The sequence below is a fragment of the Falco cherrug genome, chromosome 4, assembly GCF_023634085.1.
Source record: "Falco cherrug isolate bFalChe1 chromosome 4, bFalChe1.pri, whole genome shotgun sequence".
Classification (NCBI taxonomy): Eukaryota; Metazoa; Chordata; class Aves; order Falconiformes; family Falconidae; genus Falco; species Falco cherrug.
In genome coordinates, this window is record NC_073700.1 from 33,028,966 (window position 1) to 33,054,497 (window position 25,532).

Below are 25,532 nucleotides of genomic sequence, written 5' to 3' on the forward strand. Positions count from 1 at the left end.
AAGCATCGCATTAGATATGGTACTTGCAAGGTGACATTTCTCCTTTTTTATTTCTTTATCAATCTTTTACAGGGTGGGTGGGAGCACATTACAGTCAGAGGAAACACAACTGAAGCATCTAGGGTTGCTATGCATGACACTTCCGAGGAAAGCCTTGCGGTATCAAAGGATTTAGAAGATGAGGAGAGTAAAGGGAAAACAGAACACTCTAAAACCCCTCTGATGGTCAGTGACAGTCAGGAATTGGACAGAAATACTGTTAATTGTTAAGTTGTCGCCATCTACATGTTGCAGACAAGCAGTAGTCAGTATAATTTAAAAAGAAACTAAGTGTCTATTGCCTGGAGAGAAAAACATGGCCTTTTTGTGCTACTAATACTTTTTACTGAACTGGAGTTTGCAATGGGGTATTTTAAATACTGACTTAATCTACTACATCATGTGTAAAACGTGACTTGATAGAGCTAATTGGCTTTGTCAAAGCAGGCAGGCTTTTTAGCCACAATGTATTTCTGACCCTTTGCTATAGCTGCTATACAACCATACAAATGTGGGTATCTTCACAGATGATTACTACATTTACTTATTTTTCTGTGAATATTACAGTTCTCTTCCCTATATTTCATATCCACACACCTTGCAAATTATTCTCCAGATTCATGTTTGAGCAGAGGTGAAGGTGTAGTATAAATTTAAATGAATTACAGGCAAACATAACTGTCCTGACTATACAAGCATTGACACATGCATGTAACTGTTCAGGTGAGTCCTGCTTATATCAGCATGTGTACCTTGCTTGGGTCTTGCTCCCATCAGCGATATTAAACTGTATACAGCTCAACAGGGTGCAGCTACCAGTAAGAGCCAATTTTTGCTCACAGTGAGCAATATCTTAATCAAGAATGGAACCACTGGTTTCAGCAGGACTGTGTAGAGAGCACAGTCCTATTCAGTCTAAGTGACAAAGCTTCATTCTAAATTGTCCGCCTAAATGGTGATAAATCATGTTTTGTCTTCATCTTAACTGGAACCCCACAATAACTGAAGTATACAGATGCCTACCTAATGTGGTTGGAAGGCGTCAGACACTTGAGGAGTTAGGCTGCATTCCAAATCATCGCAAATCATGCTTTCATAGCCTAAAAGAAAAGAGGAGGTCTTAAGTAAGATTCTGACTTCACAAGTGGTAGGAGTGCTAAACAGCTTTACTGGTATCAAGTGGAATTTGCCAATGTACACTAACATGGGTTCAGAATGAAGCTCTGCTCTTTGTTTTTAATACATGATTGATTCATCCCTTCTTTCAACAAGAAACCACTTTTTATTCTCAAAAAAAGCTTTTTTTCCTGTCTTACTTATCATAATTGGACCGTGATGTGAAATCCTTATTTGAAATCCAGTCCTTGTGCTGAAAAAGCCTCTCCCAGTAGCTTCAGGAAAGCACTGTTTTTCCCCTGGCAGCAGTTTACATTGATTTTTCCTCTCTGTGTGTGACTGTATATGGAGTTATTTTTATATGATGAGCAGTGTGGTGTGGTCTCAGTACTGTATTTGTAGAAGTAAAACATGTTTGCACGTATTTAAGGAATACATTTGGCATTTTAATGCCAAGGAGAGCACTGTTTCCAAGTCCAAATGTGAAAGAAGATTCAAGAAGCTTTACTGTTTAAAAGAAACTGTTGATCTTTCCAGTATGTGATTAGAAATTTCTGGTTTATACATACATTGTGGGATTACCATGAATAACATGTTTGCATTAATTACCATAATAAGTTTTGCATAACTTGCACAGTGTCTTGTCCAAATAAATAACTTTATTACATGTATTTGTGGATAATTATTAGGACTGTATTTTCTCTGCATCGTATCAAAAATATTTTAATAGTGTTTACATATCCAACAATCAAACTGATTTCATACAATAAGCTTTATAATGTACCTTTAAGTCTTTCCCTACATTGCCAAGTTTCACTTACTTTACTGTAAAAGCTGGGTTTAAGTGAACAAGAGATAAGTTGTTTATGCTCGAGTACTAAATATTTGCCTTCTGAAACTATTATTTAGAAATCTATTTATTTAATTTAAAAATGTAATGTCATTGTTGTGGCTAGTTAAAATAAGGAAAAGTGACTTTAAATTGAAGCCGTTTTCAAAAATAAAAGTAATTTATCAGAAAAAAATGCTTCTTACGAAATCCCTTTTGACATGTCCAAGAAATGCAGCACTTCGTAGCAAAGTACATTGTGGAACTAGCAGTTGCCATTCCATTAAAACACGTTATGTCCTGTGCCCAACTATTCACTGTGGATGGCTGCTTTCAGAGAAGGGGTAACCTTCACGTCTCCTCTGCTACTGTACTTGCAGCTAGGTGTTACATGCCGTCTGGGGCTTCATATTTGAAATGCCTCTGTTTTCAGGAAGTCCTGTCAGAAATACACTGCCATAAGCATTTAAACTTTATATTTGTAACAGTAATATCAGTGTAATTGGTTCTCAAAGTGATGTGCAATTCTTCACCAATGACACTGTTGAAAGTTTTTCAAACTCATTGGTTTCCATCCTCTGCTGAAGTAACCAAATAGCAATTTAAACCCATCTATCCCATAAAAACATTGCAGACATGACATTTAGTATAAACCTACATATGACCCTAAAACGCACTGTTCTAGCAGACTAATGACCTTTAAAGAATTGTACAAAAAAAAAGACTATTACCTACAGGTGCTTAGTCCTCACTTACTATATAATAGACAGAACCACAGCATTCAGGCTGGATGGCCCAGAGGAAGCCACCTGGCCCAGCCCCTGCGGGGCTAACACAGCCAGGTGGCTCCCAGCCGTGCCTAGTCAATGCCCGAACACCCCGATGACGATGCCGGAGGCTCCACCACAAGCAGCTGGCACTGGTGTTTGACGGCTGCTGCAGCCCATGGCAGAGGCCCCAGGCTCTATCCGCAGCCCACACCCGGGCTGTAATGTCTTCCCCCCGAGGTGGAGGTCCCTGCTGCAACACAGTGCCCGGTCTCTGGCCTTGTGGGGCCTTAATACAGGCTCCAAGCTGTCCTCAGCAGGGCTGCCGCTCAGCCCCAGCACCTGTCCCTCTCACCACCGGCCTCTCCCAGCAGCAAGCACAGCCGACGGTGCCAGACCACGTGTGGTGCTACGGTGGGAGCCGCAGCAGGTAAGGGGACCCCGCAGCCTCGCCGCTCTGCCCTCAGCTCCTCTCAGGACAGGACGAGCCCGCCGAAACGCCTCACGGCCGCTGCCCCTCAGCTCCTCTCAGGAGAGGACGAGCCCGCCGAAACGCCTCACGGCCGCTGCCCCTCAGCTCCTCTCAGGAGAGAACGAGCCCGCCGAAACGCCTCACGGCCGCTGCCCCTCAGCTCCTCTCAGGAGAGAACGAGCCCGCCGAAACGCCTCACGGCCGCTGCCCCTCAGCTCCTCTCAGGAGAGGACGAGCCCGCCGAAACGCCTCACGGCCGCTGCCCCTCAGCTCCTCTCAGGAGAGGACGAGCCCGCCGAAACGCCTCACGGCAGCGGCCCCTCAGTGCTGCCGCCCGGTGCCTGCTCGCTCGCACCACAGCAGCGTCGCGCCAAGCCCCAGCCGCGCCCCTTCCCGTGTACCTCGCCACAACCGCCCCCAGAGCCGGGGCAGCCCACCCGCGGCCGCCGTGCCTGGCCTCCACCGCGCCCTTTCTTCTGGCGGCGCGACCTGTCCGGGGCAGCTCCCCCGAGGCTTGGAGGGTCCCCCCGGCCCTGCGCAAGGGCCCGGGTCATTCCCCAGCCTCCGGGGACTGCCAGCGGGGCAAGGACGCAGCAAAAAGCGCCACCCTCCCCTGGCCGCCGCTCCCCAGCACCGCCGCAGAAGTAACCTGCGAAGTTGCACGGACCCGATTAATGCACCTATTTAGCCCACGCAGCATGGCCAGGCACCCCAGGCCCTGCACCCTGCCATGCCTCACACCCACACCTGCCTGCCGCCACCAGTTGCCCAGCAGGGCCTCTGTGCCGCCATCATCAACCCAGCACCTCTGCGGGCAAGGGAGTAACTGAAACAACTGAAAGAAAATGCCTCGGTGATACAGATTTCTCCTGTTATAATCTGGTAACACACAAATACAGTAAGGGCTTTACCAATAAGGAGCAGCTCTTGAATGAAGCAAGGCAGAGCGCTGTTACAGCAAGTCAAATCTTAAAGACACTAGCCGATACCTTCATTAGCATTTGAATACTTCGAGGTCTAATCACAACTATTTTAGTGTGAAAATAGCTTTACTGATATCAAATGGAATTTGCCAACATATACTAATATGTTAGTTATATAACCTAAGAAAGTCCCAAGTCAAGTCAGGATGCAAATAGAGCTACGGTGAAGAAAAATAACTCGCAGCCCTTAGGCCTGTCTGGAAAATCTTACCTTTTAGTCTGAATGAAACTGTCACACGATCAGCCCTGCTGGAGCAAAATAAATACCATGTTATGAACCATCACCCTCCAGTGATGGACCAGATAAATTCTCAGCCACCACTCCTTGGATGGCCCTGCTGTGCAGGGAGGACCATGCCACACAGGACTATCAATCCCGCCAGCACATGAAATGCCAGATTCTACACCTTTGCTACCCACGCCACAGAGCAACAGCGGTCCTGCCAGCGCGGGATGCTGGGGATGTGGGTAGGAAGGGCTGTAACGCAGGGGCTCCACAGGCAGCAGCTCCAGCAGAAGGCACCTCAGTTTGTTCTCCAGGTATGAGAATACAAGAGGAAATGAAGGTTCCTCAGTGACATAAAACTTTTTAAACTAAGATGGGAAATGAGGGGAGAGAAAGAAAAAAAGCAGCTTATTTTCCTTTTTGAAGAGTTCCTGCTTCATTTTATTGTGTTTTACAATACCAGAATCTACCACTAACCCAGAAAGAAACCTGATCCCATTACAAGCTTCATTAGCAAATAATTTGTAATTGGATAGATTGCTAACTTATGCCAATACTAAAGCATTTTTATCATAGTTTTAGCAAAAATAAGTCATTTGTCTCTTATTTATTATTTGCATTAAAATGGCACTCAGACACCCACTAACAAAAAGCTCCATGAGACTAGATGCTCTGGAAATACAGACCAGAAAATGTCCTTACTCTAGAGAGCTTACAATCTAAGAAAGCTTTGTAGATGTTTACATTAACAAGTACTTTAAAAGATTTTATGCTTTTCAAGGCTCAAAATTACCAGAGCAGATCCAAACCACTCAAGGCAAACACTCATATTTGGTGGCCAATTCACCCTCACACACACTACTTCACTCAAGTTAGTCAAATGTTGCCATCAATTTTAATTTCCTCTGTAGCAGACGTAAGAACAGTCACTGACAGTCTGGTGAACAGCGCTACAGCCAAGATTCTCAACAAGCTCTAGTGAACTCACATGCCACAGGCCTTACATGCTTAACTCACAACCCTTCCAGTGAGGGTAATTTTCAGGAGTTACTAAATCTTTACTTAAGTCAAACCTGATGCACCACACAAATATATCCACTAAGCTCTGAAAAATTCTTACAATTTAAGGTCATTTTTAAAATGTGCCTTACAAGCTATAGCCATGAGTGTTACCTGTTTGTCTTTCTAAGAAAAAATGGGGGATAGCTGGAGGCAAAAATAGTCTCTTAAAATCTCTATGTACTGACAGGTATTATCACACAAGAAAGAAAAAGAATGATGGTAGTAGCTAACTGTAGGTGTTTTGGCTGAAGCTTTGAACCTATGGAGAATATTTTGGTAGATGTTCATCATGATCATCATCCCCATGTTGCTGTTGATAATGCTGGTACAATTTGGACCCCCAGGCTCCCCCCATACCTTCTGCTGCTGGGAAGTGTCCATTGGACATATTGAGTATAATGGAGGTCAAGGATTTAATGTAATTTTTGGCCAGTGTGAGTGTCTCTATTTTGGAAAGTTTATTCTCAGCTCTCACATGAGGGATGACCTCTCTCAAAGCCTGGAATGCATTGTTGAGCTTGTGCATTCTCTGCCTCTCCCGCTCATTGCTTTCCAGTCTCCTCAAATGCCTGTCCTTATTACTCCAGGAATGCTTGGCTCTGGCTGTAGTGATCTTGCTGCTCTCCTTGTTTCCCCCACTTCTCCTTTCTTTGTGTCGCAAACATTTCACCAGTTCTTTTTTTCTCATTGCCGACTCCTCAGAAAATGCTTCTTTGTCAACAGTATGCCTTTGCTTCTTTCCTTTGGTTTTAGTCTTCATTTTTTGGTAGATGTACTGGCATTAAGCATCAATGTGCTGTAAAAACATGACACCAATATCTTTAACTGTTGCACAACTCCACGCTGAACAAGTAATCTGATGCAGGTTTGTTTGATTCATTTGTTTACTTGTTCACTACTGGAAAACCATCATTGGCTTTCAAGTTGTGAACGTGATTGCTCAGGACGATCTACACAGACGAACAGAGGAGAAAATCATTTTTTAGAGAACAGATCCTTCTTCAGCTGGAAGGAAGAGGTTACACAGGGAGCAGAGGCCAAATGAGTAGAACCACTGAAATAAAGATGCAGTGAATCACCTACTGGTGTCCTCATGTATGGGAAACCAAGTGAAAAAATAAGACACCCCTCTACTTTCTTATAATAGGCCTCAAACTGGAGAGACTTCTCTCACTGCACATAGAAAATGCTCTCCATGCCGATCTTCCCGTGGGAAAAGTGAACCACAACTCAAAAGTATATCAGGAGTACAACGGTCAGTTAGGTTTAATAACACATTGCCTCTGTTTTTGATCGCACATGCCTCTGTCTTCTCCCACCTCTAGTTACCACAAGTTATAATAAACCCATACATCACTTCATCGTACACATGCAGGCTTACATTTAGGGTATTAGACAGAACCCTCAGGGTCTTACTCAGGAATTAACTTTTCCTTGAACTCCGGGTAATTGCTTTTTGTAAGAACAGGTTTCCGCTGTATTTTTGAGCAGTCCACTAGAGGGCAACATGACACACCAACTCATACCGAAGCTCAGAAACTCCTAGCCAGGAGCACATTTTCGCCCACAGCATTTCTTGCATTCTGGGCTAGTCCTCGCCACACGCACACAAAGCAGCACTTCCCTCTTCCAACAACAATCAAAAAACAGTGGGGCTCAACTGCAGTTTCTCCCCCAGCTGAACAGCAGCAGCGCAGTATTTATTCTCCAGGTTATCCAAAAAGACACAGTGATGTTCCTTCCTCACAAGTTAGGCAAGGCAGATGACAGCACTGAAATTTTACCCTCCCTCAGCTCAGATTCTGTGCCAACCCTACATCTGAAGACAGCAGCTTCAGAGCAACCCTGCCTCTAACACCAAGGATCAGTGTAACTGAGACTCTATTTCCAAAATGCTTCCTTCCACTTTCTTCCAGTTCATGTAGCCATAGAAAAGTTCAGTCTAAAAAAAAAATAAAATATTTTTATGATGATGCTGTTATGTAAGAGCAGTTAGACAGTGGGTGAGCCAACAAAAAAAACCCTCAAAACCTAGCCGCAGAAGCTTGACCATCCCATTACAGACCATCAACCTTAGCCAGAGCAGGTGGCAAGCAGTTTCTGGGCATGCTGCAGTAAATATCACTTCCTCTCTCATTTCTTTAGAGACATCTTCAGCTGCTCAGCATTTGCAGTGACTCAGTTCTCCACTTGTGAGGGTATCCTGGCCATCCCTGGGTTCCTTACTACCAGGGAGGTAACTTTGCCAGAAAAAGAGAAATTTCCCAAGCAGTTTGGCTAGGGTAGCAGCCAGGTGATGAATGCGGAGAGAGACAGTACTGAATAGCTTGTGTTGTGAGACCCTTGAAGAAATGCTAGAGACACACAAGTATCTTATGCAAGAAAACAGGACTAAAACCAAGCACTGGGTTTGTTCTGAACAGTCAGTCTAATTTACTTGGCAGAAAATGCATAATTGCAGGACAGAAAAAGTAAAGGTGGGCACAAAGGAGACCATCAACTTCCCCCTCAATGCAGAAAGCACCGTCCGGCAAAGCAGAGAAATGAGCAGCTGATGTTTGAAAGGAAAACAGGACTTGGTGAAGAGGGAAGTCCATGGAGGCAGCCAGCAGAGAAAGCTGGAAAAAAATCAAGAAAGGAAGCTTCAGCAAACTGTGGGAGCAAAGTAGCCTTTAAAACTGCAGGCTAGGGGAAAGCAAATGGGATGACGCGGGAAAAGAGGGTGCTTAGCTGGTAGAGGTTTGCTTTCAGGCTGCTGCACACTGCTGTAACCCTGAGAAACCCGCTCAGGGAGTCACAGCTAGGCTGCCGGGACCCCTAGGGAGATGGCATGGGTGCACAAGGAAGAAATGGAGACAGAGAGGGGATCAGGAGCAACAGACTGCAGTGGTCAACAGAAACCAGAGAGCAAGCAGCCAAACACCAAGTATTCCACCCTCTGCATCCATCCATCGGGGCTGGCATCCCTCCTCCATGACTTACCGCTGCCACCAGCTGCGGAGAAAGTGCCTAGGGCCCGAGGGGTGACAGCAGAGACCTGCAGGACGCCAGGAGCAGCAGAAGGGTCTGTGGGGGCAACAGGGGCACCACCGTCTGTCCTCCGGGCTGAGCCAGCGGCTGCCGGCGGGAGCCACTGAAGGACCAGGCCCTGCCTCACCCGAGCAGAGCCGCAGGGCCCAAGCGGGCAGGCGCTGCCCCGCGGCGCCCCGGCGCGGAGCCCCGGCTGGAGCGGTGGCCGCCCCCGCGGCTCGCCCGCCCCGGCCCCGCCGCAGGTGGCTGCGCTGCCGCGACACGTTGCTTTAGCGGCGGGGCGGGCCCGGGGCGGGCGGCGGTGGCGCTGCCGCCTGGCTGAGCAGCTGGTCCGCACGGCGGCCGCGCGAGCGCCAGGCCTAAGCAACGGAATCACGCGGGGGCACAGGACCCCCGGCTCTTACCACACACCCACACGGGGTGGGCGCCGGGCTGAGCCCAGAGACAGCAGCCAGCGCAGGGCTCCTGGGTTCTGGGTGGTCGCAGGGCTCTCGGGGACAATAAAATGGCAGGGGGGGCAGCACTCATTGCCAGCACTGCTGCTGCGTACGTGTCCAGGCGCTGCCACCAGAGCCATGGACGCTAAGCCGGGCAAATCAAGGTCGCTGCAGGAGGGGTCAGTCTAGTTCTTCAGTAGTTGGAGGAGGAAAGTCTGTCTCGACGCTGTACTGCCAAGGGCTGTGCAGGTTGCCATACCACCTGCATTACAAAGCATGGCCATCCCTCACAAGACAGCTGTTGATGATAACTATGGCAAGTGCTCCAACTCTTTGAAAATCGGTTCTACATAAGATGACAAATCTTGTGCCATGGGATCTTTTACATCTGTTCTCAATAACGACCACTGTCTTGGTCAAATGTCAGCTCAGAAGTTATATTTTACCTAATGAAATTAAGTCATCTGGATATCAGTTTCTCATTCCCAGGTCTCAACAGTTGCCAGGACTCAGAACAGCTGCGATACGATGTGGGGGCTTCCACAACAGTCTCCATTAACCACTGACATTGCTGCGACCTCTCATCACCACCTTAACAGTTAACAGGTTAAGAGGAAAAAACAGCACTCTCCTGCCTCTCAGAGTGCACAGGCTGGAACAGTCTCAATCTCATGTGAAAGAAGCTACCAAATCACACAAGTACTACATTTACCTGGAGATCTTAGGTCCATTCAGCACGTGCACTTAAGATTAAAAAAACCCAAGAAAATAATCTTCTAGAAACAATTCAATGAATACTGAGAAAACATAACATAAACCTGTTCTCTGAAGGGTACTTAGAAATTTTCAAGTCTCCATTCTTCCTATAGATGCTTCATTCTAAGATTAAAAGCAATATTCAGCTTTCAGAAGTACTGCGGCTCTACTGACTGCATACATACGTTACCTGAAGTTCACACAATGGTGATATTAGAAGAAATTACAGGTGACTATGCTATTTGGTGGAGACTCAACTGCTGGGACTGTAGCTTTCAGCATTTAGTACCTTCTCAACCTCTGGACACTAACAAATGTATCTTAGATTAGAACTATATTGTGGACCTGTTCCATTGCTGGCATCTGTTCAAGAATGAACAAACCGACAAAAAGATTATAAATATATAACTGTATTTTATTTTTAATATTAAATATTTTTAAATTACAAGCAGTTTCTTGAATCACACTATGCATGATAATCAATATACAGTAGAAATTACAATTTAAAAATGTACACAATTTAAAGACATTTTGACCTGAAATTTCATTAACTATGATATATTGCCATAAACCTCATACCTGTATTAAATTACAATAGGAAAACCTCATACCTATGATTTTGTTACATAGTTTCTCATTTACAAATAGAATTAAACATTATATATACACACACATCAGTACCATTTAAGTTACACCTACATCTGTGCAAGTTCAAACAATTTCATAAACAAAACTAACTGTAAGTCATATTCAAGTTTCTGAAAAACAGGCTGCTGGTATTACAAATACTTATTTTCAATAAGTTTATATGATGTTTGACTCTCCTCTAGATTTTTTCCAGTCTTGTACCAAAACCATTAACATACAAGGATATTTCTGTATGACTTAAAGCTGAAGTAATTTTGTACACTCCATTGTTATTTAAGGCTATTTCTTATAAGGCTAATATACTTGGATTCCACCTTTCACCAACTCCAACAAAAATAGCCATGTAACTAACACCTGACAATGCTGACATTTTAGCATAGTGCTTCATCATAAAAAAAAAAAGTCTTTCTACCAACCAGCCTCCTCATGAAAAAGATTGAGTACTACATAAAAATCTGCTAAAAATACTGATAAAAAGAATGAGGCTTAAATGGCTTTCATTAGTGCATCAACAAGGATATGAAAAAATGTTTAATCCGCTCATTTCCATGAAAATGGCAGTTTCCATAAATGCAGTTATACACACAACATATCTGCAGCTTCGGGATTTGGGAGAGTACAGGTGTTGCCATTAAAACTGGACACTCTTCTCACTCTGTTGGCTTCTCACTACAGATTCTCATTTTTAAACAAACTTCCTTAGGTGGGAAAAATCAGATCTTTTAAATAATTTTAATAGCCAAATTGAGACAATGCCTTCATTATTCAAATAATCAAGGTATTCTACTAGAGAAGGAATTAAAATGTAACCAGTCCTCATAATAAACCATTGAAAATAGATACATGTATTTTTAAAACAGAAACCGTGCTTAAGTAGCTAGTGCAAGAAATTACATATAGTTTAATGAATGATTGGTAACAAATCCCCTTATTATAATGTAACAAGTTGGAATTATTGATTCATCTTCATTGTGCCACTGACTGCTAGGAAGCTAGTGAAATATTGCTAGTAGTTGATCAGATTTTTTACTATAAATTTTTCCACAAAAGACCTTCTATATTATTGCAATCCAGCCTACTGGATTACTGAAATTAGAATTCATGTTTAAGTGAGGTGACTCAACTTTAAATATTTCTTTCTCTTCATTGTACAGCTAAAAAGGGCATTACGTTGTTTAATATCATACACATCCCAGCTTGTTTTGGAAAAAATGCTCCTTTGGCAATTTATTAGCAGTAAGTCCATTTGGACAAAGTAGTAAACTTTCACTTATGTAAAATTTTCTTTAAACCTGGGTAAAGAGCAAAAAAATCTTAGATTTCCATCAAGCAAAGGAAATTCCTGATGTAAAAGATAAACATCTGCTTTTTCCAGAATTAGAAGAAACAAAACACATAACCAAATTGTAACATTCTGGAGCATAAGCTTTTATTTAACCTTGGACTGTATTTTATACCAAATTATTCAAAATTAAGGCCGAACTCCAGGTCTGATGGATTTTTTTTCACCATGCAAGGCAGATAAGCCCACACATTCTTTGCAGACTGTTATGGAGTTCCATTCTTACTACGGTAAGAATTAAAGACAACAGATGAGGTACCTTAAACTAGCTGTATCAAAGAGTTTAACATTGGAATTTCTAAGCAGTAATTTGTGCACAAAGTCTATAACCTATATTTTAAAATACTGAGTAGCGCACAGCTTGCTTAAACCCTCTACAGTATATGCTGTAAGCCTGTATTAGTAACTGCTTGGCTTTGCCTCTTAAACCACGTTTTGGGAAAAGTCAGTGAAAAATTCAGTTCCTCACTTCATACTGAAGAATAGTTCTGACTAACTCTGAACCTGAGTGCCTCATCAGAAAAAAGTTACCTCAACAATACATTGGCAACTTTAAATAACATTATAGCTAAATCATTCCCTTTTGATCGGTATGGAAACCATTCTGGTTAAGGACTAAATAATGCTGGAAAAAAAGAAATTAACATATTCTTGTCATTTAAAAACATACTTAAAAATCAAAATGTATATAGAGGTATACCAAAACAAACTTTACACATCTGAAAATATCTAGTCCTCCCATACTTCATGTAATGAAAATTCTCTGGTGACTGGATCTGGACACAAGAGTGCTTGGACCACCATGATCTGAAGCCTTGCCAAAATAGCCACTAAAATACAAAGTACTTCGTACTTTTGTATTTTAGGACACTAAAATACAAAGCCAGGTAAACTGTTCCTATCAGTGCTCCCTGCAGATCCACAGCTGCATAAGGCATGTCAAGAGGTCAGGGATTTGCTTCTCAAGTGAACTCACTCTGGAGTAATAATTAAGGATTTTTACTTCCCCCCCCAAGCAGTTTAAAGGATTAAACTAGCTAAATGCATGGTGGAGCATAAAGGTTAAAACCCCCTACATTGTATTCCCTTCCCTACAGACAGCCTCAGAGCAAACTTTACTACACCGCAGCTTTTGGTCAGTGTGCATTTCAAGTTGTACCACGGAGCCTTGCAGAAATCTTAAAACAGGTTTGGCCTTATAAAGGGTGCAAAACTGGGCATTAACCATTGATCTAATTCTTAATTGTCGTAACATCACTGAGAGGTAGATTTACCACAGGCCTCTGAATGGCAGCCCCAACCTGCAGTCAGCAGAAGAGTGAGCCTCAGAAGTCACAGAATGTACAACTGAAGAGTCAAGTGTGCCCAAATCCAGTCTATTGAAATCAGTCTTTTTATAAGATTCGTAAATTCCAGTTTTGTACAGCCAATTTTTCCTCTTCTCTCTCCAAGGCAGAAAATGTAGTAAAAACTGGAAGGCCCTTGATTATGATATAGTCAGATGCTATTACAGTTTAAGCAGTCAGTAGGATCATATTCAGGAATTAAGAGACATTATCTCTTTCATCTAAAAATTTCAGAGTATCACATATTCTTTTCCAGTTTCCTATAAAACATGAACACTTAACAATCAATCTATAATCATTATCATTTAGAAATGGTACTGAATATAAGATTTCAGCAAGTCTAACATAACACTCAGAAGTTATGTACGTTTTACAAGTACCGTGCATAGCAAAGGCTACAAAAAGGACAAATTAAACTGGATAACTGGGCCAATTCAACTTGTCTTATTTTCCTTGAAAGATTTAAGATTTTGACTCTGTACATCAGGAAATAAAGGAAGAATAATCCATAGTGCAATTGTAATAAGCAAAGTAATATGTAGTGATATCTTTCTGAATAAATATGGCTCACTACTGATCAACTATCATTCATACAGTTTCAGCAACACAGTCACCTGTTGCACAGGACAGTTATACACAATTCTACAACAGGTGTATGTTCAAATAGATAATGAACTACATGGAAAAATATAAAAAGAATATTATACAATCTCATACATAAACCAGACTGTAGTGTAATTGCTTTACTTGTTTCTTAAGTTATCTGAAAAATACTTCAAGTACTTGAAAACAGCGGCAGAATCATCTTTCAATGAAAAGCAGAATTGCACTGATTTAAAAATACATTACAAAGTTAAATACACATTCAAATTAATGTCCTGATTTAACATTGCTTTCAGTGTTTACTTTCACTTCTTAGTACTTCTTGATTACCTGCGTTACTCCAGGAGGATCCAGAGTTTAGATAAAGTAGTTTCAGACACAAAGTCTGTGTGTTTTATGTATGCAGTCCAAGGAAGTTTTCATTAGTTTAATCTTTCTCTCCATCTTCACTGCTTCCTATTAGTAGAGGAAAGGTCATAAAGTACAGTGAGATTCTTCTGCATAACCCTCACTCCTTTGTAAGACTCCCCTTAGAACTTGGCGGTCTGCTGTTCTGCACTTCCAAGTTTTGGTTAATCTTTCCCTACAGCTTTCAACTACTGCAAACATTTGGTACGTTTGTAGATAGACATCTGCCTGAATTGCACAGTTCAATGTCACTTCTTAGGACACATAAGGCAATGCAGGATCTCCAAAATAATCTCTTATCTGTAAGTTACTAAGCAGCAAACATTATCTAATCAATAAGCTCAATACAGGAACAATACAACTCTATATAACACCAATTACATATTTATAGACATTGAACATTAGCAAGGCTTAGCAGTCAGCAATATTTAATTATGCAACATTTTATCAAGATTAATAATACGCTGAACTGATCCAAGTCTGCTTACTCTTGCTTCTCTTAACCCTCAAAAATTTATCAAAGCTTAAAAAAAAGCTTCTGATACAGACAAGAAAGCTTCTGTTAATAAATACCATTAGTACTCAATATTGCTATGAACAGATTGTTTGGCTCTCCTAACAGAAACTATCCTACTCACAGCTCTAGAAAACATGCTGCAATTCTTGAGTGTCAAGAACACACTTTCTGAAGAGCAATATGAAAAGAAACTGAACTGTAAAATTAGCTTAGATAACAGTGGCAGAAACATCACTTAGCATCCTCACCCTGCGCAATGAAAATAAAATTGTGACTTAGGTTAGTGCAACAACAAGAACTGCTCAACTGCGATAGTGTGGCAGCTATACAGAAGTGCTTAAGGACTGCATAGATTTATATAAATATAGCATTAGCTTTTTGAACAGAAAAATTTTGACCTTCTCCTGTAAATGTTCTGTAGAACATTCAGCCACAAGGCTGTACTTGCACTTGGATGCAAATAATCTCAATTTAAATGGAAAGCTATGTCTTAACTGAAATACAAGACCAGACATTACTTTTATAGCATTAAAAATGTGTTTCTAAACTAAGTATCTAAATTAGAATTAGATTTGCCATATCTATCACTTACACCTTTGCATAATTTGTAGTTTAAAAATAATTATAACTAAGTCACTTACCTCCTTGCTCTATATCTGAATCTGTAAGATGTGTAAGAGAAAAGCTTGCCATGTTTGCAGGAGAGATAGAGAATCTGGAATAAGGGGATGAATGTGACCAGTTCTGATCAACAGTCCGGGAAGGTGGAGGTGGAGAGAAGTACTTTGATGATTGAAGAGGTGGTTTAGAACTAATAAGACTATTAGCTGCCTTTGATATAAAGGATGGCTCTGGAGAAGAGAAGTCATCATCCCACTCAAAACCCCCACCTTGGGGGGGGTGGGGGGTGTGGCGGGGAAGGAAAGAAGAAAAAAAAAGAGGCCATTTACATTAATGTAAAGTCATGTACAATTTTAAAAGCAAACCCCTGGAAGACTGCATTAACCCAAAACAAAACTTCCAGCTTTTCTGTTTTAGCCCTGCAAGTCACAAACATTTGTCACCCATAGTTTGGCTGACCTCTCAAGATACCCTAGACACCTCAATATACTACCCCCCAGTATTACACCGGAGGTTCTGATAGCCAGTAACACCAGTATCTGAGCCTAGCTGAAGCGTACACTTCAGATGCAAACCAAAACCCAATTACGGTACAGTGAATTTACAAATCACATGTAATTTCAAATGACATTTCATTAAAGACTATCATTCTGTCTCAGCCCCTGCTGTATATAAATATACTCAAGTACCTTCTTCATCTGTTGAGCTTTCTGAATTTGCAAATCTGTTTAAGTAACTAAAACTTGAAGATGGAACAGGAGTGCTGTGAGAGTCTTCCCCATTCACGTCTACTGCACGGTTTCCGAGCTCCTTAGTTGGCGTTTCCTAAGAGAAACAAAATTTAACACTCTTGTACACACAATGTATCCATGCACGCATTCAAAAACCATGTAGGAAATGACTGTTTCTGTATTATATATAAGGTGGTTTCATATTTGTAGGAAGAAAGCTAAAACAACTTTCAATTGAAAACGGTTCCCTTATCAGCCTGACGCTCCTTTTTAATAAAGCCTTATCCCATCTCCCAACATTTTTGGGGGTTTTTTTTACCCCTTAATCATGCTTCAGGATAAAGAGACAGACTTTGTATGACTGGTATTTGAAGCAGCCAACATGTTATCAGTTACTGTAACAATAAAGACAACTAGTTTAAACACAGCTAATTTTTTTCCCTTTCTGACAAAAGGATTACTATTCTACAGGCTGCCCCAACACAAATATATCACCTATGTTTTCTATTACAAAACTCCAATATTTATGTGCGTCATTATAAGCAACATTTCCAAAGCTTGACAGTATGACTGTTCTTTTAAACTCACTGTGCTAGTTTAGTTGCCAAAATGTTAAAATACAATCCCCTCCATATCAAGTTACAGAAGTTAAAAATTGATAAAGCAGATCGGGAAACAAAGGTAACCTTGAATTTTATAAGCAGATCAGTATTCCACTGAACCTGAATCATAGGATTAATAAAAAGTAGCATCACCATCTAAATAGCATTCTCATCTTTGATTACGGTTTAAGGTAAATTTACTTTAACAGTAACTAACACAAGATTCAGACTTAGGTTGCAGTCTGGGTTTTTTTGGTTTTTGTTTGGTTTTGGTGGTTTGTTTTTTTTATTTGGGTGTGGTTTTTTCTTTCCTTTTATAAAGGCATTTGAACTTAAAAAGTCCTCAAACTTGTTAAACAGATAAACTGCTTCTATAAAGTTACAACAACATTCTGGTAAAATGAATTAATCAAATCTGGTCCACAACAATGCTGTCTCACATATTCAATTAATTATAAATACCAGAAAGACATCGCTAAAAACCACCATTTCATTCAGTGCTGCAGTCAAGTGTCCAAAAGCAATGGAGATTCAGGACTTAACAACTCACGCTGCCCAAAGCAAAGCCCTCCTTCACTTCAAATTAGTGCTGGTATTCTACCAGCAGCACACAACTGCACCTAGCAAAGAAAGGTTTTCTTTTCTCTTTAAATAAAAATAAAAAATAACCCACATCACAAACAAGATCTAACCCTGCCAAAAAAGAAAGGTGAGCTTGTAACAGTGTGTCCACAAATATTAAGATATTCTACCACGTCTTTTTTAAGAAAACCCAAAGCAACAAAAACTTTACTTAGTAAATAAAAAAAGGATACCTGATCAAACAAATAGACTGTCACATCATCAAAGAATGTTACAGCCTTTTTCTCATTTTTCCAATGCTCATGTTGCCTTTCATCAAGAGGTTTTGGAAGTTTCAACAAGCTTCTCAGATTTTTTCCATCATCCTTGTCAGTAAGTATCTCAGGTACTTGATGAACAGTTTCATCTTCACTGTCAGAACTCAGACTATGCATATGAAAAGTCCTCATATCATCCTCAGAATCACTGTTTTCATCTTCCTCATCCGCATCATCACCATCTTCTAAATCCAGCATTCCAGAAACACTGAGTTTGCCGAGGTATTTTCCTTCAATATCTGGCTCTTTCAGTTTTTGCCCTTCAGTGTGATAGAAGGACTTATCACTGTTACTCAGATCTAAATGACTATGTATGTTATGCACAGACTTCAAGTCTCTGTGTGAAAGAAGTTCTGAAGTGTTAGTGCCAACACAAGAGACACTTTTATGGGAAGTCTCAGACAGGTTACTTTCCATCGATATTTCCAGGGAATTCAGAGTTGCCTCTGCCCACTCATCAGGACACCCCTGCATCCCTACATCCATCTCTTGGATCTCCAAGTTATGATTTAGTTCTAGTTCTGCATTTTGATTATTGGTATCCTGGCAATTCCTTACACCACACTTTTGCTGCCTCTCTTCCAAACTGTAATCCTCTTCAGTATTATCGTCTCCTATATTTGAAGAGACAACACATGCAGTCTCTCTTGACAGATTCACAGTCTCTTCTGCTTTTTTATCTGGCTCAGAATCATTATCAGAGAAATAGGCAGAGTCTCTATATGAGTTTTGATTTCCACCCAGAAAAACCTTTGGGGTTATTTCAAAATTGCTGTTCACTGCATCTAAACAAGCTGCTGCTTCTGAAACGATTATGACTGGATTAGAAGGTAAAGCACTGACATTGCCCTCACTGACAACACAGAGAGTAGTCTCTACACTAGAAGCATCGTCAACAGTGATGTGGGAAGTCCACTCCGGAGATTCCAGGTTCTCTGTTTCATAGCCACTGTCAGCTGGTTTATCAGGTGGCAAAAGTTTCTGAGGACTTTGAACCTGTAAAGATTCCAAAACCTCATTTACATCTAAAGAATCCAAAGAATCGGGTGTCTCTAAGGCTTGTTCTACAGTTTGTAAAGGAGACGGGCTGTCATCCAGAAGACTATCCTGGCTTGTACAATCTGAAGTAGCAACAGAAATTAAGGTCATCTCTTCTGGAATATCCTTACAGTTCTCAAAACTATTTGATGTTTCTTGTCTTTCCTCCAATAAACATTCATCTTTTAATATGGGAGACTTATCTTGCAAGTTTCTTTTCATATCTTCCTGATCACTACTTTTTTCTCTATTAAAAGCTACTTCATCAGGTTTGAAAAGCATTCCCTGCTTTATTTGTGCACCACACTCATCTGTTTCAACAGCAATGTTGTAATATGGATTGTTGCCAACATCATTATTTTTGGCATTATTGGATAGCTCTTCCTGACAGACAGTATCAATGTTACAGGACACAACTTCATTCAATTCCACATTTCTAAGTTTTCCCTCATCCTTCAAATAAGGAAGATTTGCACATTTATCACGTGACTTATGTCCTGCAGATGGACTAGAGGATGCCTGCATCTCTACAGTAGTGTGAGACTGAGAATTCAGATCTTTATTCATTGTCACAGGGTTAAAATTTTCATCTTTCACTGTTCTAAGACTTTCACGTATTAAAGAAAAGACCTGTGCATTTTCAGCCAGCACAGGCTCAGGCTCTACAGAGTTTCTATTTGAGGTTTCTAATATACGTTTTAGAACATCTGGTTTCTGCGCAAAATCACTGCTGGTTTTGTTAGACAATAACCCTGTTAATAAGTTTTTCTCTTGAAGAAATAAGAAGTTATCAGAAAGTTCTTCTAAAGTTACCAAGTCAGACTGGTTAGAGATATTTTCACATAAGGGAACTGTTTCGTTTTCAGAAGCATGACTAGAATGTTCCTTCTCAGAAAGGCCTACTGCCTTTCTAGCATCTGTGTTTGCATTCAAAACAGCTACTTTAAAGTCTTTAGGAGTATCATTTGTTTCAGCAAAACCAAGTATTTTTCTGTTTGTCAATTCTTCTGATCTGTCAATGTCATTAAACGCATTCTGGAAAGGACTTTCTGGACTACCAGTAGCAGGCAAAAATTCCTCTTTCGGATCTGTATTGTAGTGGAAGAAGTCCCCATCAGTGCTAGATTCCTCAACATCAAGATCCCTGAGAACTGTGAAATGACAACTTTTTTCTTGTACAGCTTCTTGACGATCAACTTCTGTAGTTAGGACAACTGATTGGTTATCAAAATTCATGCTGCAGCCACTTCCTTTTTCCTCTAATTGGATATAGTAGTCATTTCCAACAGAAAGCTTGTGTGCATCAAACACAGGTAACACCCCAGGGACAGCAAGCGATGCTTCTTGACCGCTTCCATCCTGTGCTCCCGACCCTTGCTCTGAAAGTGACCTCTCAAAAACCTCCACTGGAAAGAAAATACTTGTGTACGTCATTGCATCCTCAGGATTCACATGACCACATTCATCAAAATGATCATGTTTAGCTGCCTCCCAGATATATTCAAAGCTGAGACCCTGGCTTGTTTCAGTTACAGTAAGAACTTCCTCCATCTCATGGCCAAGTCTATCTCCTGTGAAGTGATCTAAGATTGGAAATGCAGAATTATTTGTTTCTCTATTTGAGGTGTTCGGTTTAAGAGCGTTCCACTGCTGTTCAAAATCAATCTCCGAGTCCCTTTGGCTTTGCATTCGAAGGTAAGTTAAGAGTCTATGCACTTCTTCTGCTGTTGGTCTCTTTTCTGGAGGTAGCCAGCAGAACTGCAGAACTTCATACCTATACAAATAAGAAACATGTTTCAATAGGTTTCACACTGAAAAGGAACTTACAAAATTCAGATATCTAGCAAGCTAAGGAGTAACAATTAATATCACAGGCAGGACTTTCCATCTATAGCAACTGCTTTTAATCCTTTTACCTAGGGTTTCTTTGCCAAGAGCTTGATATCACATAGCAATTTCAATATATTTAAGAGAACAGAGTATTCTGAGAAACTACTTCAGCAGCTTTAAGAATAAATAAAAACATCTAAAGTTTACCATCTATCAGAGTATGGCTGCTCCAGACGTGGCTTGAAGAGCTTGACCTGCTTCTCCCTTATGACATGGGTTAAGACCTCCCTGTCAGAAAAGTCTGAGTAAGGCTGAGCAGCATTCTCAAACAGCTCCCATAATGTTACACCCAGGGACCTGAAAAAGAGCAGCAAATGACTGTGCGTTCCAAGAACTATTTTAAAGTTGCTTCCTAAGACTGTAAGGATTGAGCAAAGCATAACTAATAAGAACAAATATCACTCTCCCATTGGCTCTATGCAGAATCTGTTAACTCATTTTGACAGAACACTAGAAGCCTCAAGAATAAAGTTGCCTTAAGGCAACAAGATGCAACAGGCCTCAAATGATTCAACTACGGAAGAACCCCACACACATTAAAAAAAAATAGAAAATGCCTATTTAGAGAAGATAAAAAAACTTTACGGTTAACAACAGGAAAAACTTTCATCAGGAATTGCAGTTACGGGTCCAACTGCTAGAAAACTAATCTTTGTTCCAGTTTTCATAAAATTACTTCCTTTTAACCTGCAGTAGTCAGAAGCCACCCCTTTCCTCAGTGCTGTATACGTATCATATACATCGCTAATCACATTTTCAGTTATTAACCTTGATACTGATCTTTGAGCAACTTTCCTTGCTCAAAATGTAAATTAATGGAGACTGCATGTATTATAATAATTTAGACTGGAAGGGGGTCTCTGGAAGTCATCTAGTCCAGATCTGTTCAAAGCAGCTCTGTATACAGAGGCACCAAAATTCAAGTTTGCAACCTTAAGACCCTGGCTGCTTGTAGTTTAGGTGAACAGTATGATCTGAGGAAGTCTGCAAGGAAATCAGTATTTAGGCAATTTCTATCTATCCCACTTGCTTTCTGCAGCCCTACTTTTAAATTAGCAAATAAAACCTAGTTTACTATTTAATACCCTTAGAATATAAAAGCAGGAATTTAACTACAATGTTTTCAGAAATGTTAGCCTAAGTCCTAATTTCCATTATCCAAATTTCTTAGGACTTGAGAACTGCAATGGAACTTGGTGATTTCAAAAAAGTTCATCAAGATTTTCACCATCCATTGTCTGTAAGCTCTCTGGTAGCAGAGACAAACAGTTCATTGCAGCCCTCAAATGCTGCAGCAATTAAAATGCTAGGGTTCTGCCAATGGAACTTAATCAGGCTTTAGTGGGATCAACTTGTCATCCACAGCTATTACATTACTGGAAAAATAATTTACCATTTCCTTCCTTTATAAACATTTGAAGGCAACTGGCAAACATACAGTAATGATGTTTATTAGTATAAACACCTATTCTGCTAAACTTTTTTTCTTAGCATAACTGTGCTCTCAACAGATGCCTAAGCATCCTTCCACAGCAAGATATAGCTTCAGGTTTGTAGAGATTAACCTACTGTACATCTGATTAAATAAAAAAGCAGTGTATCAAGCCAATATTCAATTTAACTATAAATATTATTTACTCGTTTGTGTAACATTTGAAAATATGTTCACAAATCTCTCATTGAAATTATTTTAAAGACTGCTACATACCATATGTTACTGTATCTATTTTGCTCTGCTGATAACAGTCTGTCTTGGAAACTTGTTACTAACTCAGGTGCAGTCCATCGAAGAGGAATAAGTTTCTTCTCATCTGTCTCAATATAATCTTCCTAAATTATTGATAAAAAGCAGAAAAAGACTGAACAAACATTGGATCAACTTCCAGAAGTTGACAGTAGTTTCCTTAACATGGTTTTATGTGATCCCTATGCAAAAAATTAGAATGTAAAAAATTAATCCCATTTTCCCCAAGTAGTAAAGAATAATGCTATGGAGGAAAGACACTCACTCCTTACCACAACAAATAAACTGTTGTAAGGATCAGTACTCAAAAAACTTTTTTAATTAATGCCTTGATTTTTTCCACTTTCTTAATTTTTATCACACTTAAATACTCTGAACATTTTCATTAAGAAATTTGAATTTTTCCTTTCTTAAAACATTAAAATGAATTTGTGCATATTTTAGGACTACTGTAAATAGGACCTAAAACCTGGTAGATATAAGCAGAAGCTTTCTTGTACAAGCATGAACTCCACTTGTCTCTAGAAAGACCACCTATTCTGTTACATGAGCTTGCCACAGTTATTTCCCAGTTACACTTCAAAAGTTATTCAAATAAAGGACAATCTAGTTTATAACTTTAAAGTATGCTTGTTGTAACCTTAGGCCCCAAACCCTTTAAAAAAAGTGGTACATGACTATATTAACTTACCTTATACCTACTGAATCCTATACCATAATCTCCTACTTTGACATTTAAATCTGATGTAAGCAAGCAATTCCGTAAGGCCAAGTCACTGAAAAAGAAAACAAATAAACAATGAGACCAAACCAAGGAATCTTCAATGCAAATTAAAACAAGTGGGTTAACAAAAGTGACACTACTTAGGTGCTACGGATTCAACATCCACACTACAATTTTTATCCATTGATTTTATCCAACAATTTTATCTGCATGAGCTGTAGTCTGATCCCATAGACCTACATCCTCCTAAAGGCTGAAGCAAGCCAGCTGCAAGAAAGGTGTGCTTTGGAGGTACCCTCCTGATTCTCTTTGGACAAAATTAAACCAGTCCATGCCTTCCAAAAGACCAACTCATAATGCAAAGCCAGGCACAGTAACTGGAGTTATTAATGTAAAAAGCACGATTTTGATCCAAACTAAATGTTAGGATAGTTCTTTTGCTGCTTACATTTTCATTAAGTTTTAGAACCTGTACAAGCCAATAATTGATCCCATACCTCACTGGAATACTGCGGACACCATAGTTCTATAGAAACACTCAGCACTTTCAGAAAAAACCAAACACTGACAGGGTCTCTCGTCATGACAGACTCATCAGACAACATCTGTTTTGTGGCCACAAGGATATGACTGCCCTTAGGCCCTCCCACATTTTCAAAAGAGCATCAGTTTAGAGCCACAAAACCAAGCAGAACCTGTGTTCTGGAATCAAAGAAAACTAAACATAGTGGCAAAGCAATTGCATTTAAAGATTTTATGCAAAAACCCCTAGACTATTATACTGTCCTTTATAAAAAGTTCAAAATGTAGTCACTTTACTCTAGAGTAGTGAAGTATACTCCTAAGCATTCAAACGACACAGTTTATATGCGATTATTTAATTCTATTAATAATCCTATAATGTAGTTACCTATGCTCTAGTGATGTAGGTCCCTCTTTACCCGACACCTATCACTACATGTCTTGCATTTCAATTGTCACAAGCAGGCACCATCAACAATTCAGATCAGGTTTAAATACTTACAGTATAATACTAAGCAACTAGTAGCATTTTACACCTAAAGTTAAGTGCCTCTAAATAACAAAACCATATATTACACATGAACTAGAACTACAGGCAGTCCTTGAAAAAGACCATCAGAAAAAGTATTTCATAAAGTTCTTTAATAAACAAATCACAAAGCTCTTGAATACACACAGAAGTAGTTTCCAGCTCCCACCATAAATCAGACAAGTACTTATAGCCAGCAGTGCTGCTGTAATAATACCAAGAAGGCGTTTCAGAAAACTCATCATGCAAACTCAGAAATTTATGCAAGTTTAATGAAGCCATGTGCTTACTACAGAACTGTAGCTGTGACAGCAAAGAGCTCAGCAGACTAATTGCTCAAATATTTTGCTTCTCAGTTTCACAGAAGGGTACAAGGCAATTAAGTGCACTGGAAGAACTCCACGATTGCTTCTGTGTGGCTAAAAAAGAAGTCTCTAATGTACAAACAGTCTGAAAACCACACACCTTTCCTACTTCAAAGCAGTAAGAAAATGTTTTCCTGTCCAGAGTCACCGAAATACACAGGTCAAACACATTTGTAAGCCTCAGGTATGTCCCAAACTTTCCAGCTTGTTTTATACTATTTAAATAAATATCCTGGAAGAGAAAATAGAAATTTTGGCTGCTTGAATTTACCACTAACAACAAAATCGCTGATGCTGGAGCTTTACCACTTACTCTGACAGCATCAGGATAGTGTTGCTAGAAGTAAACATTTACAGTGAGAAACTTGCAGATCCACAGATTAATGATCAAGTTTAACTATTTCACTGAGAGCGTACTGTTACATTTAATACCTACGGAGCCATACTGCTGCAACACAAGAAACAGTGATCAATCCGTCTGGCAGGTACCACAGGTACTACCTTCAAGTCACTCGAAATGTTAAAGGGGTTAAAGGAATAGCTCTGCCCATCAGCCACCACCAGAGTCCAGGCTTTGGTGTTTTCGCAGGGTCTTGCTGTCATTTTACACCTGCGCCTTTCAAGACTTCAGTCGGATAGTTCAGCTTCTTCCTGAACACAAGGTCTCTGCTTTCTCTAGGTAGCAAGATGTGCACCAATAAGCTCTAGCCCAAGTTTCTAGCTTGCTGAAAGGGATGATACAAGCACTGTTTCTATGGCAAAGAACAGACTGATCCAACATAAAATCAAACTATCTTGTGATAGCCAAGGTTTCATCAGGTAAGCCACGTTTGTGGAACAAGCATGCTTTACTATTTTAGTCATTACAGATCTAAAGTTGATGTCTTCCAGTTCCTTAACACCTTTCCATTTAAAGCCAAAAAAATGTATTTTGGCATATTTCTGAGCAATTAGTTTCATGAACACATTCTTTTCTCCAGCATTTTACAACTACTGCCATTTTTTCAGTATCAGCTGTGCCAACCTTAAAGAAATCTAGCATTTTTCCCCCCAATTAAAACAAAATTATTCTCCCATCATGATCTTCTAAATCTGACTACCTCTGTTACTGAAGATTAAAAGGTTACATGAACAATAATTCAGTGAGAAAGTATCTGCTTCAATCAATTTTTCATTTAAAGTCAGCTTCTAGCTTCTCCCTTATTGCATTAGAAAGGCAGCATTTTCGTTTTGGGGTTCCCCCCCATTTTTAGTAACAAAGGTAACAGATTACCAAACAGAAGTTC

General features: G+C 40.2%; 3 protein-coding genes across 6 annotated transcripts in view; 1 reads left to right on the forward strand and 2 right to left on the reverse strand.

Annotated features, from left to right (window-relative positions):
* The window catches only part of TECPR1 (tectonin beta-propeller repeat containing 1), a 30,167-nt gene extending 28,341 nt beyond the window's left edge, over positions 1–1,826 (forward strand). For both annotated transcript variants that reach the window (XM_005442508.4, XM_055706688.1), the window contains exon 25: positions 73–1,826. In XM_005442508.4, coding sequence (XP_005442565.2) covers positions 73–270 — 198 coding nt within the window. In that variant the 3' untranslated portion in view covers positions 271–1,826. The remainder of the gene's footprint in view (positions 1–72) is intronic.
* Positions 1,827–4,817: 2,991 nt separating this feature from the next.
* On the reverse strand, positions 4,818–8,812 carry BHLHA15 (basic helix-loop-helix family member a15). 2 transcript variants are annotated; one of them, XM_027810091.2, is made up of 3 exons: positions 8,477–8,811; positions 7,344–7,436; positions 4,818–6,290 (listed from the first exon to the last, which is right to left on the reverse strand). In XM_027810091.2, exon 3 carries the CDS (start codon positions 6,252–6,254, stop codon positions 5,754–5,756), a length of 501 nt encoding a protein of 166 aa, XP_027665892.1. In that variant the 5' UTR covers positions 6,255–6,290; positions 7,344–7,436; positions 8,477–8,811; the 3' UTR covers positions 4,818–5,753. The 2 variants fall into 2 exon arrangements, with proteins under 2 accessions (XP_027665892.1, XP_027665891.1); XM_027810090.2 differs by lacking the exon at positions 7,344–7,436 and having other exon boundaries at positions 8,477–8,812.
* Positions 8,813–10,111: 1,299 nt separating this feature from the next.
* The window catches only part of LMTK2 (lemur tyrosine kinase 2), a 42,523-nt gene continuing 27,102 nt past the window's right edge, over positions 10,112–25,532 (reverse strand). Inside the window, exons 8-15 of one of the 2 annotated variants that reach the window (XR_008731946.1) lie at positions 22,798–22,882; positions 22,071–22,192; positions 20,510–20,659; positions 17,351–20,246; positions 15,892–16,027; positions 15,223–15,471; positions 13,987–14,112; positions 10,112–13,313 (exon numbers count right to left, since the gene is read on the reverse strand). Coding sequence is in view for 1 of the 2 variants with exons in the window: in XM_055708437.1 (XP_055564412.1) it covers positions 14,084–14,112; positions 15,223–15,471; positions 15,892–16,027; positions 17,351–20,246; positions 20,510–20,659; positions 22,071–22,192; positions 22,798–22,882 (3,667 nt within the window). In the remaining variant the exon portion in view is untranslated. Of the gene's footprint in view, positions 14,113–15,222; positions 15,472–15,891; positions 16,028–17,350; positions 20,247–20,509; positions 20,660–22,070; positions 22,193–22,797; positions 22,883–25,532 lie in introns of both variants that reach the window. The other variant, XM_055708437.1, reaches the window with a different exon arrangement.